Source organism: Leuciscus leuciscus, assembly GCF_965113295.1.
Source record: "Leuciscus leuciscus genome assembly, chromosome: 9".
Classification (NCBI taxonomy): Eukaryota; Metazoa; Chordata; class Actinopteri; order Cypriniformes; family Leuciscidae; genus Leuciscus; species Leuciscus leuciscus.
The window spans coordinates 389,699-406,707 of NC_138733.1; the positions used below are offsets into that span (position 1 = coordinate 389,699).

The 17,009-nt window shown below is 45.8% G+C and overlaps 1 protein-coding gene across 1 annotated transcript in view; it reads right to left on the minus strand.

Annotated features, from left to right (window-relative positions):
• Positions 1–2,415: 2,415 nt before the first annotated feature.
• Positions 2,416–17,009, minus strand: part of sik3 (SIK family kinase 3) — a 60,717-nt gene continuing 46,123 nt past the window's right edge. The window contains exons 15-24 of the mRNA XM_082179324.1: positions 15,293–15,434; positions 14,056–14,175; positions 11,850–11,911; positions 11,635–11,744; positions 11,304–11,562; positions 8,903–9,537; positions 8,612–8,730; positions 7,358–7,487; positions 7,132–7,256; positions 2,416–4,110 (exon numbers count right to left, since the gene is read on the minus strand). Of these exons, the coding sequence (XP_082035450.1) occupies positions 7,141–7,256; positions 7,358–7,487; positions 8,612–8,730; positions 8,903–9,537; positions 11,304–11,562; positions 11,635–11,744; positions 11,850–11,911; positions 14,056–14,175; positions 15,293–15,434 (1,693 nt within the window). The 3' untranslated portion in view covers positions 2,416–4,110; positions 7,132–7,140. The remainder of the gene's footprint in view (positions 4,111–7,131; positions 7,257–7,357; positions 7,488–8,611; positions 8,731–8,902; positions 9,538–11,303; positions 11,563–11,634; positions 11,745–11,849; positions 11,912–14,055; positions 14,176–15,292; positions 15,435–17,009) is intronic.

Genomic DNA, 17,009 nt, shown 5'->3' on the forward strand with positions numbered 1-17,009 from the left:
TGGGGGGGGGGGGGGGGGGGGGGTTGTGATTCATTACTGATATAAAACACTGAGAGCAGGAGGCAGCAGTGTTCACTGACTCTCTCTCTCTCTCTCTCTCTGTGTGTGTGTGTGTGTTACTGAACCTCCTCCAACCAGACGCAGGATAACCCCGGTCAGATCGGAGCTCAACTCTCAGGTCTGCTCAGCCTCTGCAGTGCAGGATCACATTCAGACATCAGCAGCTGCACACAGAACACATGATGGTGAACTAAACCTCCAGGCATCATTAGTTCATCAAGCAGACGCTTTCATCCAAAAGAATACAACAAGCAATCGAACACGAGAACTGCCAGAAGTGTTAATAGTTCAAGCAAGAGCAGGGAGGGATTGAGAAACAGTGAAAGAATAGAAGAATGATGCAGTAAGAGCAGAAGAGATGAGTTTCCGGCTGTTCCTGGAATATTTCAGGGATTGTGTCTGGATAGGTTTGGGAAGATATTTCCGCCAGTGTGAAACAGTGAATGCGAAGGTGCCGTCTCCAGGGTGGCACCAGTTGAAGAGGTTTGACTGCACATGTTGGAAGTCCTTCCAGAAGAGCATTGCAATAGTCCAGGGGTGTGTTTCCCGAAAGCATCGCTAGCCAACTACGCCAACTGGTCCGTGATGCTACCGTGGGGTCGTCTGTTTGAAATTAAAGTAGAACGGTGTGTCATCAGCATAGCAGCGGTAGGAGAAACCATGCACCTGTATAATGGGTCCCAAAGATGTAGTGTATATGGAAAACAGGAGAGGTCCGAGGACTGAGCCCTGGGGTACCCCGGGGACCAGATGATGCGTTTCAGACCTGAGCTGAGATTCAAACCAGCATAGTGATGTTCCAGGGATGAGAGAGTGCACAGAAGGATCAGCATGAAACTGTTGATGCATAAGTTCAGTATTTCCAGCAGCTGTAATGGTTAGCAGGATTGTGTTGTCGTGTGTGTGATGTTATAGTGTTGTCTTTGAGAGACAACAGGAATGCACTAAACACATGGTGAATGTGGAAAAACAGAGGGTGGAAAAGAAAGTAGGAGAAAAGGTGTATATGGAAAACAGGAGAGGTCCGAGGACTGAGCCCTGGGGTACCCCGGGGACCAGATGATGCGCTTCATAAAGAGTGAAAAAACAATCCCTGCATCAAGACAAGCTGTTTTATCTTCTAACTTAAGAATTAGTCCTTAGATGAAGGTTGATAACAATAAGATAAGTAACATGGTACTAGTTAATACCTGATATTGATTGGTTAGCAGACGCTTCTGGTGTCAGTGCTAACATGTACTTGTTTCTATAGCACTTTATACACTACAGATTGTTTCAAAGCACCTTCATAGTAATAAAACAGTGTTAATGCTGTAAAATTCATAAATTATGAAACAAATTCAAAAGCAGCTCTACGGAAGACAACAGTGTCATTATTCAGCTCAATTCTGATTCACTTCAGTTCAATAAGAGTCAGTGTTGCAAAGTTCGTCAATTATTAATGACTTTAAATAGCAGCTGGACAAAAGCTCAGTGTTGTGTATTGTGACATGTGTCAGACATCGGTTCATAACACAAGCACATGATGTTAAAGGGCTACAGCTGGCATTAGTGTAACTCTCTTTCAGGTCCTGTGCCGACATATTGAGGAGAATCACATCTGTGGTAGAGATTAAAGGTGTGTTCGACATCGGCTGCGACTGGATGTAACCGATCGGCGAGAGTAGCTGCGTGCAGGCAGGGAGGAGCTGCAAACGGAGACGTGAAGTCGGACACTTTCTGGTTCCCGTAGTGACCGCTCACGTGGTGTTCGCGTACTTTACCACAGCTGCAGTGAAATAAATGTAATATTGGCCAAATAATACACAGATGTTTCAGAGACATTTTCATTCAATAGGCCTACTTTATGTACTGCTTCATACAGCCTCTGTTTGAACAAGAATAAAGTTCAACATAATTGCTACTATTAATGAAGTGGAGTCTATACGTTTTTTAATCAGTTTTAATTTGATAAACATGACACAATATAACATACGACATGAAAAGAGTGTTTACTGTTATAAAAAACTGATTTGTGAGCTTTAGAGTAACTAAAGGTGTTCGAATAAACACGAAACACACGTGATCGTTGTCATGCGGTGAATCCGGCCAATCGTGGGACAGCTGTGTCGTCATCAGCCCTCCTGCAGCCCAGTGCAACCGCTCTTGAGAAGCTGCGCTGGCTGAGTTCTCCGGCTACTCTCGAAATGCTCGTGGCGTTGTATCAAGTCGGACAAAATTTCTAACCGGCATGCACTGCTTCAAGTCAGCCGCCGATCGGTCTGTGTAGAGCTGTATGAAGTCGAACAAGCCTTAAAACACGGTGGAGGTGTTTCGGTACTGAACCCGCCCCTTTAAAGAACACAGCACACACACTTATGTCATATTCATTTCTTTATTTATATATATTTATTATTTCTCTCAGTTTTGTTTGGAATTCTTTTTTAACCATTGCTGTTGCACTTTAGTATTTTTTCCAAAAACATAAAGCCAAAAAAAGGAGAGAAGAAACTTGACAGATCTAGAAAGGAAAATAGGGCGGAGCATAACATGATTGACAGATGGAGGATGAGGAGGATCATGGTACTCTTCACCACCATCGACACAAACTCGCACACAGACGGGTGATTGTCTGATAAACACACCCCCGTCTCGCCTCAGACGATCATGTGACCGTTATTGGTTTGGTCAGACCGAAGACGAAACGGCAGCAGAAATCGTTCAATCTCAGCAGCATTTCAACATTCAGAAGCTTGTTTCCGCCACAGGATAAAAAAAAAAGGCTAATTGCACATTTTTTTGAGTTTATACCTTACGATTCTAAAATAATAATAATAAAAAATGTTCAGACTTTTTTGTGGAATTGAGAAAAAGGCAGAAATTGTGAGTTTATATACATATTCTGACTTTTTCCGTAGAATTGAGAGAAACTCGGAATAGTTTATATACACCTATACTCTGACTTTGAGATATAAACTCATAATTGCAAGTAAAAAAGTCATAATTGTTAGATATAAATTCGTATAAATTGCCTTTTGTTTTTATTCCGTGGAGGAGAGAAGTTTCCACACATTTGGGCTCTAAACTCTGAGAAAGACGTGAAATAAAGCGTCTGTCTGTCTGTCTGTACATTTGGCTAAAAACATCAACATGACATCAGAACAGAAATAGCTAAATAAACAATATACAAAAGCTTTTCCAACAACATCCACAAAAAAACAAAAACAATAAAGCTTTGAGAAAAGGAAATGAAGCTCAAAACATCATCATCATCATCATCTATGAGCAGTACAGTACAGGACCTGTGAAACTACCCACAATGCATCTGTCATAGACATCAAACAGACAGACAGACAGACAGACAGATGTATGGAATGAAGGAGGTGAACAAGAAACAGGAAGGAAAAGCAAAAAACAAAAACTGAAAGTGCAAAAATCACTTTGTGAGGAAACAAACGCTGCTGTTCTCGTTGCAACATAGAACGGTTTTAATAATAATCATTCTTTTTAATAATGTCATAACCATAAAACGTCTTTTACAGAAAACGAGAACAATAATGAATCATAATTCCTACAGAACATTAGCCATAAAAATGCGTTAAAAATAAAAGAACAGAAGTGAGGAAAGAGCGAATGAGAGTCACGGCCCGACCGGAATGATCCGCGACGTCCCACAGGCTTCACGTGAAATACTTTGGGTTTGTGGCGTTTGGTAATGACGTCTTTTCGTGTGTGTGTGTGTATGTGTGTGTGTGAGTGTGTTTACATAAGACTCTGTGTAAGCCTTGTACATCGGAGCGCGCGGGAGCGCTGCTATGGCGACGGTAAGAGGGCGTGGTCGGGTGGGGGAGGGGCGGATGATTATTGGGCCTCAGCAGATGGGCGGCACTCGCCCCAGCCAATCAGAGAAACTCCCAGGTCAAGACGGCCAATGGCGTCGAAGAGGAAGCCAAGTGCTCCGCCCCCTGCGTGCTGGCCACGCCCACGGCACCCCGACGGACAGACGATGAGGATTTGGCATGACAGCACAACACAGCAGACGGATATGAGCTTTATACAGCAAATACACCCCTGAGAAGACAAACACAGAACAACATTAATATAATACATTTAATTTAAAATTGTATATAAAAATATATATTAACAAATGTTAAAATATTATATTAAATGTGAACATTTAATTTTACGTTTTTTTCACGAATAGTGACAATATAAACAATAATGCAGCCGATTTTGCTATATAATATATGTTGCTTTATGTGAGTGTACTGTATGTGGATAAAACGTATATTCATTTCATAGTATTTGTACTCACACACACACACACACACACACACACACACACACACACACACACACACACACACACACACACACACACTCAGACTCACATTCACAGTACCATAAACTACATCCTATACACTTCCTATAACACCCGATGTACTCGTTACATCATAAGAATGGCATCTACGCTAATGTTAGTCTTTCTGTTTATCCCAAGGTTTACTGTAGTCAGCCGGATCCGGGCCGTATCCAGATCAGATGGTGGACCTGCGCCTAGACACGACCACAACGCATGATGTAGTCAGGGGGATCCAGGCCGTATCCAGATCAGATGGTGGACCTGCGCCTAGACACGACCACAACGCATGATGTAGTCAGCCGGATCCAGGCCGGATCCAGATCAGATGGAGGACCTGCGCCTAGACACGACCACAACACATGATGTAGTCAGCCGGATCCGGGCCGTATCCAGATCAGATGGAGGACCTGCGCCAAGACACGACCACAACACATGATGTAGTCAGCCGGATCCGGGCCGTATCCAGATCAGATGGAGGACCTGCGCCAAGACACGACCACAACACATGATGTAGTCAGCCGGATCCGGGCCGTATCCAGATCAGATGGTGGACCTGCGCCTAGACACGACCACAACGCTTGATGTAGTCAGGGGGATCCGGGCCGTATCCAGATCAGATGCAGGACCTGTGCCTAGACACGACCACAACACATGATGTAGTCAGCCGGATCCGGGCCGTATCCAGATCAGATGGTGGACCTGCGCCTAGACACGACCACAACGCATGATGTAGTCAAGGGGATCCAGGCCGTATCCAGATCAGATGCAGGACCTGTGCCTAGACACGACCACAACACATGATGTAGTCAGCCGGATCCGGGCCGTATCCAGATCAGATGGTGGACCTGCGCCTAGACACGACCACAACGCATGATGTAGTCAGGGGGATCCGGGCCGTATTCAGATCAGATGGAGGACCTGCCTCCTAGACACGACCACAACGCATGATGTAGTCAGGGGGATCCGGGCCGTATTCAGATCAGATGGAGGACCTGCCTCCTAGACACGACCACAACGCATGATGTAGTCAGCCGGATCCGGGCCGTATTCAGATCAGATGGAGGACCTGCCTCCTAGACACGACCACAACGCATGATGTAGTCAGGGGGATCCGGGCCGTATCCAGATCAGATGGTGGACCTGCGCCTAGACACAACCACAACGCATGATGTAGTCAGAGGGATCCGGGCCGGATCCAGATCAGATGGAGGACCTGCGCCTAGACACGACCACAACGCATGATGTAGTCAGCCGGATCCAAGCCGTATCCAGATCAGATGATGGACCTGCGCCTAGACACGACCACAACGCATGATGTAGTCAGGGGGATCCGGGCCGTATCCAGATCAGATGATGGACCTGCGCCTAGACACGACCACAACGCATGATGTATTCAGCCGGATCCGGGCCGTATCCAGATCAGATGCAGGACCTGCGCCTAGACACGACCACAACACATGATGTAGTCAGCCGGATCCGGGCCGTATCCAGATCAGATGGTGGACCTGCGCCTAGACACGACCACAACGCATGATGTAGTCAGCCGGATCCGGGCCGTATCCAGATCAGATGGAGGACCTGCACCTAGACACGACCACAACGCATGATGTAGTCAGGGGGATCCGGGCCGTATCCAGATCAGATGGAGGACCTGCACCTAGACACGACCACAACGCATGATGTAGTCAGGGGGATCCGGGCCGTATCCAGATCAGATGGAGGACCTGCACCTAGACACGACCACAACGCATGATGTAGTCAGCCGGATCCGGGCCGTATCCAGATCAGATGGTGGACCTGCGCCTAGACACGACCACAACGCATGATGTATTCAGCCGGATCCGGGCCGTATCCAGATCAGATGGAGGACCTGCGCCAAGACACGACCACAACACATGATGTAGTCAGCCGGATCCGGGCCGTATCCAGATCAGATGGTGGACCTGCGCCTAGACACGACCACAACACATGATGTAGTCAGCCGGATCCAGGCCGTATCCAGATCAGATGGAGGACCTGCGCCTAGACACGACCACAACACATGATGTAGTCAGGGGGATCCGGGCCGTATCCAGATCAGATGGAGGACCTGTGCCTAGACACGACTACAACACATGATGTATTCAGCCGGATCCAGGCCGGATCCAGATCAGATGGAGGACCTGCGCCTAGACACGACCACAACGCATGATGTAGTCAGGGGAAACCTGGCCGTATCCAGATCAGATGGAGGACCTGCGCCTAGACACGACCACAACACATGAGGTAGTCAGCCGGATCCGGGCCGTATCCAGATCAGATGGAGGACCTGCGCCTAGACACTACCACAACACATGATGTAGTCAGCCGGATCCAGGCCGGATCCAGATCAGATGGAGGACCTGCACCTAGACACGACCACAACGCATGATGTAGTCAGGGGGATCCGGGCCGTATCCAGATCAGATGGAGGACCTGCACCTAGACCACAACTCATCCCTGAAGTGTCAGCAGAAATTGTGTCAACTAGACTCTCCCCTGTGAAGGCCTCATCGACACGACAGCCATCGGCACTGATCCTCACACTCGCACAAACTCTCTCTCACACATACACACACACTCAGACATACACTCAGACACACACTCAGACACACACTCACTCACTCACTCACTCAGACATAGACACACACACACACACACACACACACACACACACACACACACACACACACACACACACACACACTCACCTGTGTTCATTAGACCCCAGCCTGTTCCACACTGTACTGCAGGTCGGGGGGTTTGTAGCTTAGCAGCATGTCACTGGTGCAGGAGGACGGGTAACAGGAGGCGGGGGGAACATCTGCCTCCACGTCTAAACACACACACACACACACACACACAACACCACCATCATCATCATCATCAGTGAGCGCGTGAGTGTGTGTGTGTGTGTGTGTGTGTGCGTTCACACACCTGACCCCTCCCTCTGCTGCAGCTGCTGGCTTCCTGTCAGAGACGATTGGCTGAGGATGTCTGACATGCGGGCGGAGCTTAACGCCTTCCCAGCCAATAAGCTCATTCCAGACATCGGCTCTGCCTGCTCCTACAAGAACAAGAGGTCAGCGCTGGAACACACACACACACACACACACATACACATAACCACTCTCGTACTCTCGCTCACTCACACTCACACTCACACACACTCACTCACTCACTCTCACGCACACACTCACTCAGTTACTCACTCACTCACTCTCACACACACTCACTCACTCTCACTCTCACACACACTCAACTCAGTCACTCTCATACTCACACTCACTCTCACACTCACTCTCACACACTCTCATACACACTCACTCTACTCAGTCACTCACTCGCACACACTCACTCACTCTCACACTGGGTGCTTCTCATTTCTTATTTGTGCATCCTCGTTTCCTTTCCTCGCTTCCTTTCCTCGCGTCTCAGCTCCGCCCCCTGTAGGATGCGAGGGAAGGCTGCAAGGAAAAGACGCGAGGACGGAGGAATCGAATGTAACTTTTTTTTAAACATTGGAATCCTTGATCACTCAAGCGTCACTTCATCGTGTCATCAGCAGCGCTCAAAGGATCTGCCCTTATGTTGTTGAAGTTTGTTTATTTAAGAAATTCATAATAAATAATAATAAAGCAAGATACCCTGTTGAAATATGTGAGATGTGTGGTTTATATAAACTGCAAAGGTAAAGTATAAATTAAAATGATTGTGACCGATGTGAAGGGGGAGGAGAATTTAGACGTGCGTCACGTTTAAGTCGATAAAACTCTTCCGCATAGGATACACCTGTGTATCCTCGCTCATGACTCCTCAGGAAGCCTCCTCACTCCTCGATCCTCGACTCCTCGCGGTGCAATTAGAGAATTGAGATGTCCTTCAAGATGGCTGAGCTCGATCGGTTTCCGGGTCATAGGATGGAGGACGGAGGAGAGAGGAGACGAGGAGGGATATTGAAAAGCACCCACTCACTCAGTCACTCACTCTCATACTCACTCACTCTCATACTCACTCACTCTCATACTCACTCACTCTCACTCTCATTCTCATACTCACTCACTCACTCAGTCTGATACTCGCACACACTCACTCACTCAATCACTCAGTCACTCACTCACTCACTCACTCTCATACACTCACACACTCTTAAGCACACTCTCACTCACACACAAACACACACACACTCACGTAGGCGTCGTCGCAGGTCTGGATGGTGTGATGTCGCTGTAATGCTCCTCGGGGTCTGTGTGAGCCGTAGCCGTTATGATCTCCTTCCATCGGCCGACAGTCTGAGGCGTCACACGATTCTGACACACAACAGGCCAACAAACACATTAGATGGAGAAGCGCGTGTGTGTGTGTGTGTGAGTGAGTGTATGATTGAGTGTGTGCACGAGTGTGTGTGCGTGTGTTTGTGTGTGTGTGAGTGAGTGAGTGAGTGAGTGAGTGTGTGTATGAAGGCGCTGAGCAATGCGTCACCTCTGGTCGCCGTTGTGCCGCGCATATAGGCGTGTCTATGTGTGGGGGAGGAGTAGGGCGGCGTGCTGCAGAGGGGCGGAGCCAGCATCTCGTCACAGGAGGGGGCGGCGGCTTTGGCCAGCAGGCCCTCGTGATAGGCCGGCGCCTCGTCCTCTTCCATGCTCTCCGAGGGAGGGGCGGGGCTTATCTGGAGCAGGTGATGGTAGTGCTGCGTGGGCGGGGCTTGCGGAGGCTCCAAGCTCTCGCCGGATTGGCCCAGCTGCAGCAGCAGCATCTCGGTGGGCGTGGCCTGGGGCGGGGCCGTGCGTGCGTGGCGCTTGAGGAGCGCGGCGAGGTCTTGGGGCGGCAGGCGTGGGTCGGCGTGGCCCGTTAGCGAGTGGCGTGGCGAGAGCAGGCCCTGTAGAGTGGGCGTGACCTGTGGCGGCCGGTACTCTAGCGGCGTGGGCGATAGCAGAGCCTGTTGTAGCGCCGACGGACTCCCGTAACCCTGGTAACCCTCCAGACCCGGCACCTTCAGACACGCCCCCTGCAGGTACGGGTTATAGGTGCCGATCACACTGTTCATGTTACCCTCGCCAAACAGGTGCGGGGTAAACTGCTCGTACGTGGAAGTGTGGAAGCGACTCAAACTGCGACTGAAACACACAGAACAACTTCTCATTAGCATAATCACACCCCAACTGTTATGCGTGGGAGGAGTCTGGTCTGATCGGACTCCACCCCCTTTTTGACAAAAGAAACAATGACATTAATGTGATGTTTCAGAGCAAATTACAAATTGTGAGAAAAAGTAAAAATTTAGAAAAAAGTTGAAATTGTGACTTTCTTATACATATTTGGACTTTTTTCCGTAGAATTGGGAGAAAAAAGTCGAAACTGTGAGTTTCTTATACATATATTCTTACTTTTTTCGTAGAATTGAAATCCCGACTTTTTTTCTCACAATTCTGAGATTCTTGCAATTCCGACTTTATTCTCGCGAGTTCATATACCAATACAATAGAAAAAAGTCGGAATTTATATACCTATATTCTAAAAGCGCCATTACCCATGATTCTGTACAGAAAATTCCTTACGCCCAAAAGGGCTCTTAAGCTCCGCCCACTCCCATGAAGCACTGCAAATGACGTAATCGAGTCTCGCTATGCTGTCAAATATTTTAATATACATGCATATTTTGCAATATACTTAAAATGTAGTTTCTATAGACATAATCAGCCACTTTAAAAATTTTTTAATTCGGTTATGTTGTTCGCAATGCATCATGGGATTGTAGTTCTTTCCCTCATGGGATTGTAGTTCTTTCCCTCATTATAGTTTTTATAGTTATTATAGCTGTCTTCTTGAATTTCAAATGCTTTTTTGCTTCAAATAATACATCTCTGTAATGCTATGACTCTCCTTGTAGCTGCTTGGTTCGGTTTAATGGCTTTAACCTGGACATTTTTGACATGCCTATGAAAAAAATGAATGGGAAAAACCCTTCCGGAAGTGAATCACTGACGAACTCTATTGTTTGACAGTCTACATCAGCATTATTAAGACAATGAAGACAAACTCAGAATAATGTCACTGATGAATCTTGCACAACATCGAGTCAATGATGATTTCATGTTGCCTTTAAAACACACAATACTGAACCCACTGCTCCAGTGGCTAATGCTCATCTAAGATCAGCACTATTATTACTATAAAGCCTAATCAACATCCCGTCTCACATCCACTGTCTGATCCAGTGAACACGACACAGAAACACATGATCTACAGCTAGCATGAGTTCACCAGCGTACCTCAAACGCCCGCCGTCAGTCACTCGTCTGGGAGCGTCTCAATATTTACACAAATCATTTCCACAACAGTGATAAAACTCCAACAGAATCATTAAAATAAGCTCAATGTCCTAAACATGCTTTAAACCTCTGGTGCTTTTCGGTCATTTTTGACCAAAATATTTTACATTTGTTTTGTTTTTTCTTCATTGGAATGGTACGAAACTTGGTAAAGGTTTTGGCACTTGCTGTGTGAACAAAAAAATTTAATAAAATCATGGTCATGGTCATGATTGGAACATGTTTAATGGTCCTGAAAACAATATTCACACTTGTGTTTCTCGCGGTCAGAAATGACGCAGTAGAAATATAATGTAGTACCTTAAAATCCCCTAAAAATACAAAATATTAAATAAAAAACATTATTGAACTATAATATAGTACTTTCCTTTTATTGAAATAAAAAAGTTAATTTCAGTCATTTTTGACCGACATGCGAAAAACACCAGAGGGAACAAACATAAACAGCACTGATTCAAACCAAAAGAACATAAAATCAATGAACAAATAAATGAACCGAACACACAGATGGCGGAGTGTGTGTGTGTGTGTGTCCGCGGCGCTCGCGTCACCTGTGTGTTTCCGCATTATCGGCGCTCAGCTGTTTCCCCAGAACTCTGTGACACGGGGTTGCTAGGAAACCCTGGCGCTGAGCTCCGCCCCCGAGCTCCACCTCCTGCACCTGAATGGTCACCTGCTGCTGGCGGGCGGAGCCTGACGATAACGGAGGCTGCTGATTGGCCATACGGGGGAGGCTGGTGGGGGGAGGGCTGGCGCTGGGAGACTGGTAGAGGGCGGAGCCATGCTGAAACTGAACCGCAGAAGCCCCGCCTGTGGGAGGAGTTTAACATGTCAATGTCACTGTGCGAATCACTCAACCAAGGCTGCAGATTGGACACTGACCGTGAGCCTGCATCATCCCCTGACTGCCCGGCGGAGGACTCTGATTGGCTGGTCTGAAGAGGTGGTTGTTAGGGTGCGTAGGTGGAGGACTGGAGGGCTGAATACGCAACCTGAAAGAGAGAGAGAACATGATGAAGATGTGTGTGTGTGTGTGTGTGTGTGTGTGTTAGTTAGAGAGAGTGTGTGTGTCTGTGTGTGTGTGTGTGTGTGTTCACCTCTGTAGCTGGTATGTAAGGTGACTGCTGGGCTGGTTTTCTCCATGTCCCAAAGACAGGGCCTGTAAACAGGAAGTCATTACGGTCACATCCCTTTATAGTTACACTCAGGAATGTGTGTGTGTGTGTGTGTGTGTGTGTGTGTGTGTGTGTGGTTCTAAACCTTGACTCCACTGTCCACAACAATATCCATTATATGTGTTGTTCCTCTGAACTACTACTACTACAACAATAAAGATAACTATAGCGATAACTATAAAGATAACTATAAAGATAACTATAACGATAACTATAACGATAACTATAGCGATAACTATAGAGCTGGTAAGTCCCGCCCATCCGTAAAACCCCACTGGACCTCTAGATTGAAAAATCGTCAATGCAAGTGAATGTGAGAAAATAATTATTTTGCCATGAATGTGAACATATGTTGTCTGTGAATTTTTTATATAATTTTTCATGTTACGAGTTTGACAGTATATTGTATGATTCTTTGGCTAGCAGTTGTGGAAAAGACATAACGAGAAAGACTACATGTCGCCTATGTGACGTCACCCCATAACACATTTTGCCTCCACTTGTCAAATCACGGTGCTAATGCTGCGATAATCTATGGAGACAGATCGAGATGCCTGTGTGTTTTGTACCCAAATGTCACCATTCAAACCAAATGGGCTGTTCTTTCTTCAGATTCCCGTCGAAAGCAGCGAAGAGTTGTAGTCCACAAAGTGCTCTCACACAAAGTCTAACCGTATCAAACTTCTACCCGCTAAATTGTAGCGATAACTATAGCGATAACTATAACGATAACTATAGCGATAACTATAGCGATAACTATAACAATAACTATAGCGATAACTATAGCGATAACTATAGCGATAAATATAGCGATAACTATAAAGATAACTATAAAGATAACTATAAAGATAACTATAGCGATAACTATAGCGATAACTATAGCGATAACTATAAAGATAACTATAGCGATAACTATAGCGATAACTATAGCGATAACTATAGCGATAACTATAACGATAACTATAGCGATAACTATAGCGATAACTATAGCGATAACTATAACGATAACTATAGCGATAACTATAGCGATAACTATAACGATAACTATAACGATAACTATAGCGATAACTATAGCGATAACTATAAAGATAACTATAACGATAACTATAGCTAGTGATGCTCCGATCAGCATTTTTGGGGCCGATCACCGATTACCGATCACCAAAATCATGATCTGCCGATTGCCGATCACTGCCGATCACAGAATGGAAATATGCTAGAGTCAAGAAAATCTTGAAGAACCACCAATATTTATTTAATTGTAGTTAGAAAACAAGATAACATAAGGCTACTGTAGGCCACCTTTTCCAAATAAGGCACAGTATAATTTTTCAAAACAAAGAGGGTGTACAATGGATGTAGTTGAGGAACTAACTACATCAGATCCAAAAAATAAAATAATGACAATGACATTTGAGGTTATTAAAACAGTAAGTCCCGCCCCTCAACTGCCAAAAATAAAAGTGTTCGAGCGAGCAAAATCAGCAGGCGAGAGGAGATCAAGCGCGAGAGTGCTGGGAATGATCATGCGCGCGCGCGAGGGCAGAGATGTCATGCGCCCGCGCAGGGTTTGAATGAGCTCGCGAGTTCCCGTTTCCTCGCGCGTAGATCTGTTATCCTCTCGCGAATGTCATTTACCGCGCGTCATTAATAATTGCCATTGAATTGCCGTCATAGGAGAACTCATTTTGCCACTGTTAAGCAAGCTCTGCTCTGCTGTTGTGTTGCCGCGCATGCGGAAAAGTTGCGCGAGTTATTTACGTCACGTGATCGGCTTTTTTGATCGGCGCTTTTGGGGGTTGCCGATCAAGCTATTTTTTGCCAATATCGGCCGATCATGATCGGCGGCCGATCAATCGGAGCATCACTAACTATAGCGATAACTATAGCGATAATTATAGCGATAACTATAGCGATAACTATAGCGATAACTATAACGATAACTATAGCGATAACTATAACGATAACTATAGCGATAACTATAGCGATAACTACAGCGATAACTATAGCGATAACTATAACGATAACTATAGCGATAACTATAGCGATAACTATAGCGATAACTATAACAATAACTATAGCGATAACTATAACGATAACTATAGCGATAACTATAACGAGGTCAGACCTGTATTTGCTGGTGTAGGATCTGCTGTTCTTGCTGGTAGAGGATGTGCTGTTGCTGTGTGTGTTCCATCATCCGCTCGTCCTGCGCCGCTGCGTACATCTTCTGCAGCTGCTCACACTCCTGCGCGCACACACACACACACACACACACACACACACACACACACACACACACACACACACACACACACACACACACACACACACACACACACACACACACACACACACACACACACACCAATGTTTTCACATCAGTGAATGCACATTAAAGAACACACAAGGTTTTATTGTGTCATTTCATCTTATTTCAATTTCTGTCTGAGGTTTATCATGACAAAATAAACACTAAAGAATTGGTCACGCTCATAATGTGCCATATAACACACACTCACTCACACCTACGCACACACACACACACACACACACACACACAATATCACTGAAAGAGGTCAACTTTATAAACAAAGAGCGTTTAAAACATTTCACTGTTACATTTGTTTGAGCCCCTGCTTCAGTTGTTGAGCACACACGTTTGTGGCTGCAATGCGTACCTGTTTGAGCCTTACCTTGCATGTGTGTGTGTGTGGGTGTGTGAGAGTGAGTATGTGTGTGTGTGTGTGTGTACCTGTTTGAGCTGGCAGATCAGGCTGTTGTTCTCCAGCTGTGTGTGTGTGTATGAGAGTGAGTGTGAGTGTGTGTGTGTGTGTGTGTGTGTGTACCCGTTTGAGCTGGCGGATCAGGCTGTTGTTCTCCAGCTGTGTGTGTGTGTGTGTGTGTGTGTGTGAGAGTGAGTGTGAGTGTGTGTGTGTGTGTACCTGTTTGAGCTGGCGGATCAGGCTGTTGTTCTCCAGCTGTGTGTGTGTGTGTGTGTGTGTGTGTGTGTGTGTGAGAGTGAGTGTGAGTGTGTGTGTGTGTGTGTACCTGTTTGAGCTGGCGGATCAGGCTGTTGTTCTCCAGCTGTGTGTGTGTGTGTGTGTGTGTGTGTGTGTGTGTGTACCTGTTTGAGCTGGCGGATCAGGCTGTTGTTCTCCAGCTGTGTGTGTGTGTGTGTGTGTGTGTGTGTGTGTGTGTACCTGCTTGAGCTGGCGGATCAGGCTGTTGTTCTCCAGCTGTGTGTGTGTGTGTGTGTGTGTGTGTGTGTGTGTGTGTATGTGTGTGTGTGTGTACCTGCTTGAGCTGGCGGATCAGGCTGTTGTTCTCCAGCTGTGTGTGTGTGTGTGTGTGTGTGTGTGTACCTGCTTGAGCTGGCGGATCAGGCTGTTGTTCTCCATCTGGGTCTTGAAGGCCTGGATGGTTGCGGCTCCGTCAGAGAAGCGTCGCACCGGAGAGAAGCGCTCCATCGGCAGGTGAAGGGTGTTGCAGTCTTTATACGACGACCTGAAACACACACACAGGCGCTCTGCGTTTATAAGACGTGTGTGAGCTCATGTGGCGGTGAAGACTCTAACACAGATCCATTAACCCCGAGTGTGCTGCTACAGCTCCAGATAACACACACATGCTCTAGAGTGACAAACGGGATAGTTCACCCAGAAATGACAATTAGCCCATGATTTACTCACCCTCAACTCATCATATGACACTCTTCTGTCAGACGAACACAATCTGAGTTATATTCAAACATGGCAAAAAAAGTCCTGGCTCTTCCAAGCTTTATAATGGCAGTGAATGGCTGTTTACGTTTTGAAGTCCATCAAAGTTCATCTATCTAGAATAGATGCACTTTTATGATGGAGAGATGCACTTTTATGATGACAGATGCACTTTTATGATGGACAGATGCACTTTTATGATGGACAGATGCACTTTTATGATGGACAGATGCACTTTGATGATGGACAGATGCACTTTTATGATGGATAGATGCACTTTTATGATGGATAGATGCACTTTTATGATGACAGATGCACTTTTATGATGGACAGATGCACTTTTATGATGACAGATGCACTTTTATGATGGATAGATGCACTTTTATGATGGATAGATGCACTTTTATGATGGACAGATGCACTTTTATGATGGATAGATGCACTTTTATGATGGATAGATGCACTTTTATGATGACAGATGCACTTTTATGATGGACAGATGCACTTTTATGATGGATAGATGCACTTTTATGATGGATAGATGCACTTTTATGATGACAGATGCACTTTTATGATGGACAGATGCACTTTTATGATGGATAGATGCACTTTTATGATGACAGATGCACTTTTATGATGGATAGATGCACTTTTATGATGGACAGATGCACTTTTATGATGGATAGATGCACTTTTATGATGGACAGATGCACTTTTATGATGACAGATGCACTTTTATGATGGATAGATGCACTTTTATGATGGACAGATGCACTTTTATGATGGATAGATGCACTTTTATGATGGACAGATGCACTTTTATGATGGATAGATGCACTTTTATGATGGACAGATGCACTTTTATGATGGATAGATGCACTTTTATGATGGATATATTCACTTTGATGGACTTCAAAACGTAAACATTCACGCGAGTAAATCATGGGCTAATTGTCATTTTTGTATGAAATATCCCTTTAACTGTCATCATCATCTTCTAAATCAGTCGAGTGCTCAGATGGGCCGCTACGCCTCAGCATGTGGAACAAACATCAACACAACACTCACAAACGCTCCGCTCAGACGGAAACACGTCACATATCTGACATGTGACTCAGCGGCAGACCAATCACGTCCAGGCGTTTCGTACAGCGATCACAAGTCTGTCCTGCAGTTCCTTAATGAACATGACCGGTCAAAGGTCAAAGCTAAACTCAGGAGGGTCACCATAGGCTCACTCATCCAAACACTTCCTCTTCATCCTGACGCTTCTGTGACCTCACTTCCTCTGCAGACAGGAAGTCAGCAGGATCTGCTCCTCTGATGTAATTTCCAGAGCAGCGTTTCAACATCTATTGCA